Source organism: Raphanus sativus, chromosome 2 (genome assembly GCF_000801105.2).
Source record: "Raphanus sativus cultivar WK10039 chromosome 2, ASM80110v3, whole genome shotgun sequence".
NCBI classification, from domain to species: domain Eukaryota; kingdom Viridiplantae; phylum Streptophyta; class Magnoliopsida; order Brassicales; family Brassicaceae; genus Raphanus; species Raphanus sativus.
This window is the reverse complement of record NC_079512.1, coordinates 2,821,516-2,825,774: the sequence shown is the minus strand read 5'-3', so window position 1 is coordinate 2,825,774 and position 4,259 is coordinate 2,821,516. Positions and strand designations below refer to the sequence as shown.

At 33.2% G+C, this 4,259-nt stretch overlaps 1 protein-coding gene across 1 annotated transcript; it reads left to right on the top strand.

Moving 5' to 3' along the window:
- The first annotated feature begins 395 nt into the window (after positions 1–395).
- LOC108840593 (transcription factor MYB122-like) lies at positions 396–3,112 on the top strand. Its single transcript, XM_018613428.2, has 3 exons — positions 396–790; positions 1,238–1,367; positions 2,249–3,112. The coding sequence occupies exons 1-3, from the start codon at positions 658–660 to the stop codon at positions 2,988–2,990; spliced, it is 1,005 nt and encodes a 334-aa protein (XP_018468930.1). The 5' UTR covers positions 396–657; the 3' UTR covers positions 2,991–3,112.
- Positions 3,113–4,259: the final 1,147 nt, after the last annotated feature.

The window sequence follows — 4,259 nt, the reverse complement described above, 5'->3', positions numbered from 1 at the left end:
TAATAGATCAATTCATAGAATTTTTTTTTTAAAAAGTTTATTAATCATAATTATGAGTGACCGTAGATACGTTTATTAGTTTTTAATATATTTTCTGTCTTAGTATAATAGTTTTCTGGCTCCATATACTGTTACTATAATTTGGAACGGCTAAGGAAAAAGGCAGAATTGGCTAGAAAAATAAGATACGTACAAGAACCTCCATCTCAATCCTTTTCCACTAAAAAATTCTACACCTTTAATAAAAAGTAATATCTATAATCAATATAATTTAAAATCTATGTGGCAAACACTGATTAACGACGCCGTCGGCTGCACTCCTGCACAGGATCCATGCACGCATACAATATAAAGCTCCTCACTCCTTCCTCAAATTTCTCACTTGCCAAGTGAAAACAAACAGCGCTCTCTTTCTCTCTATGGTTTTCATCTCAAAATACGAAAATATATCAGTTTTTGAGAAGAATATATCAAATATACATGAAAAGAAAAAATAGAGTCTCGAATAAGAACATGATGTCGATAAAACGTATCTATCGATGTCTTAATGTTCTCATCAAAAGATCAAGTCCTTCCTTGGTATGATCCATCACAAGACCACAACACAAAATCAATCTCTGTCTCTCAAGCTTCAATTATTACAATCAAGAATCAATAATGGTACGGACACCGTGTTGCAGAGCGGAAGGGCTGAAGAAAGGAGCATGGACTCAAGAAGAAGACCATAAGCTCATTGCCTACGTCGAACGTCACGGTGAAGGAGGTTGGCGAACCCTTCCTGATAAAGCTGGTATACCTTTTTATTTTTAAAACTTCAATTTTTTTTTTTCAAACTAACTTCTTCAAAATAATCCCTTTCTAAAAAAGGGAAATTACGCCAAGTAACTAAGAAAAAAAACAAAATTGAAAATCTAACCAAAATCCCCCTCTCTCTCCTATTTCCTCTTCCTATCTCTCTGTACTCTCTCTCCCAAAATCCAATTTCTCTTTTTTTTTGGTTATTTAGCAAAAAAGCCCAAAAAAAAAACTAACTTCTTCAAGTTGAGTTCATGTGAAAGTAAAAGATAAAAATAAAAAGATATTGATGATTAGTTGAATAAACTGATCATAACAACTCGCTTGTGCATACTTTTCCTCTCTTTTTTTTTATTCCGCCAATTTGCAAATTTTCGGTCAGCTTTTCTTTGCATTACTGTTTTATTAACGTTTAGTGCTTTCAATAATAACAAAATTATAGGACTCAAAAGATGTGGCAAAAGCTGCAGACTGAGATGGGCCAATTACCTTAGACCTGACATTAAGCGTGGCGAGTTTAGCCAAGAGGAGGAAGATTCCATCGTTAGACTTCATGCCATTCATGGCAACAAGTAAGTTTTAAACTATATTACTAGATTCTGATCTGTTTGCCCTTCAAAAAAGACAAATAAATTTTTATTTTGTATTGTTTGTGAAATTTAATTTTTCTATTTATTTTTCTAATTGTGTTTTCCTTTGTAATCATATTTGTGTAAAATATTTTTTCAAATGATTAGTAATTTTTTTAATAGTTGTATTAAAATAATTGGACTAAACCTATATCAATAATTTATGTTTCTAATTTAATAGAATATATATTATGCGTTCCAAAACAAAACTATAGAAAACTCACATTTGCATCAAACTTGACTTCCTATATATATATATATATATTAAATGATTTTCTACATAGTTGTTTATGATATCATATCATAATTGAATTTATCAAATTAAAATAATTGTCAGTTCAAACCTATAAAAGCAAACACATTATATCATTGTTATAAAATAAAACAAAATATTGAACAAAATAATTTAGTTCTTGTAAAGGTTAACAAAATATTTTTTTTTGTAAATTTTAATTTTTATATTTATATTGATATAAATGAAATACATTATTAGATCAAACATTTATCAATTAGACATGATTTATTTTAATATAGTAAACTAAATTATAATCCGCTCTTAAAAGAGAGAATTTATTTTTTATATTTAAAAAATAATTTTCATATTTGTGTTTTTAATTATATTTGTGTTTTTATTTGTATAATATTTTTCTTAAATAATTAATAAAAACTTTAATAATTATATTAAAATAGTTAGACCACACTTTTATCAATAGGTCATATTTCTGTTTTAATAGTATTGTGTTTCCATCACCAATTCACCCTCATGCTATTATAATGTCGATTTGGTATGACCACTTGGTAATAAATAATGCTTTGTTGATCAGATGGTCGGCGATAGCTCGTAGATTACCAGGAAGAACTGACAACGAGATCAAGAACCACTGGAACACTCACATCAAGAAACGTCTGGTCAAGAAAGGTATCGATCCCCTGACTCACAAATCACTTAATGGTAAATCATCTGACCATCCCGAGACACCGCCCGATAAAAGCAGTGCTCATATGGAGAATGATGATCAGAAGTCGAACAAGAATAATGTATTAGGATCATTATCAGCTCGGTTCTTGAACAGAGTAGCAAACAGATTTGGTAAGAGAATCAACCACAGTGTTCTGTCTGATATTATTGGAAGTGGTGGCCCATTTAATAGTCACACTACTCCCACTACAAGTGCTTCTGAATGTGAGAAGTCATCGAGTTTGTCCTCCACCCCAAACTCTTCGGATCTCTTCATTGATCAAAACATGATCCTAGATGCAACATCGTTGTCCTCGTCAACGTTCTCTAGCGACATCTCTGACCCCTTATCGTACGACCATATCTTCGATGACATAGAAGATATGACCCCATTTTCATCAAGATTTTTGAATGATGTTATATCTCATGATGATGAAGATTTCTTGACGTTGGATGAATCTTGTTTGGAGAATACTTCGTTCATGAGGGAACTTACAATAATTCTTCAAGAGGATAAAATTGATACGACGGCGTTTAGGGATAGTCCCGTGACATCGATCAGTGAAGTTGATGACTCCTTTGAAGGGATTGACAACTTTTTTGGATGAAGTAAACATGAATTCAAGAGTATTATAAATTTATAATCATGATGAAAATTTGGCTTGTAAAATCAATTATAATTGATTTGCTGTGGTTTTTTTTTGAAGTTTGAGTGGATTTTTCTGACTTATTGTGATACAATTTGTAGGAAGCTACAAATGTTAAAAATGTATGGTATGCTTGAACCGGAAGAAACATGATTTAATGTAAATCAAACTCTGATTAACAAAAAAAAATTACAAACAATAGATTGCTTTGGTTTAGTATGAATGATGTTTCATTCCACTAATGGTTTTGGTGACTCATTGGTGGACAAGCTAAAGCTAACTGCTACGAGCCGACGGCAAGCAGGTGAGATTCATGATAATTGATATATGATCCTTTCCGTTCCACCTATGTTTTTTTTTTCGCTTAAACTTATGTATTTTGTTTCAACCGGTTCCACTTAATTAAAACATATATCAGAATATAAACTAATTTAGACCACATGTTGTAAAAATAAATAATTTATACCACATGTTATTAGATAATATGTTGGAGTAAGTTGGACTTGAAAGAAAAAGATATAATTCTCAGAAATACATAAAGTTGATTTAATTAATGTAAATTAACCCAAAATTATGTGTTTAATTAATGTCTAAAAACACCTCCAATAAGGGATTCTACCCATTAGAATTCTAAACATGCATATATATATATAATCAATCCAAAATAAAAGAAAGAGAGATGAGAGAGAATGAGAACTCCTGGCTCTCCTCCGACCAAGCCTCCGGCCTGATTCCGTCGCAAGCTACTGCTGGTAGCTTCCTCCTCCGCCACCCCCCTGACCCCCTGACCCCAACCCTGCCTTTGACAATCAATTCCCTTCGCTTGCTTTCATTATTGCTTCACCTCCTCTGACCAAAAAGCAAATTTCTCTGCGTAAAGAGACTGCTCAAATGGTCACCGGATCTGGCAAAATCTCCACTTCTCCGTTCCCCCAAACTACCCAACAAATCGAGCAGCCGCCTGAAATTGTTGGATCTGGAAATGGCACTATTCCCGCAGTTACTGTTCAAGACTCTTTCAAGGGTTTTACTGTTCTCCCACCAAAAAATCAATCCCCTTTATCTTCCAATAGAGCCTCCTCAACCTCCAACCCACCAGAACCAAACTCAAAAAACCAGAACCGTACTCTTCCCCTCCCCAACCTAAACCTCCAAACTCCTCCTGATCCCCCAAACTCAAATCCTCCTATAACCTCTCCAAAAACTAACCAGGCTCCCCACCCCTCTCTA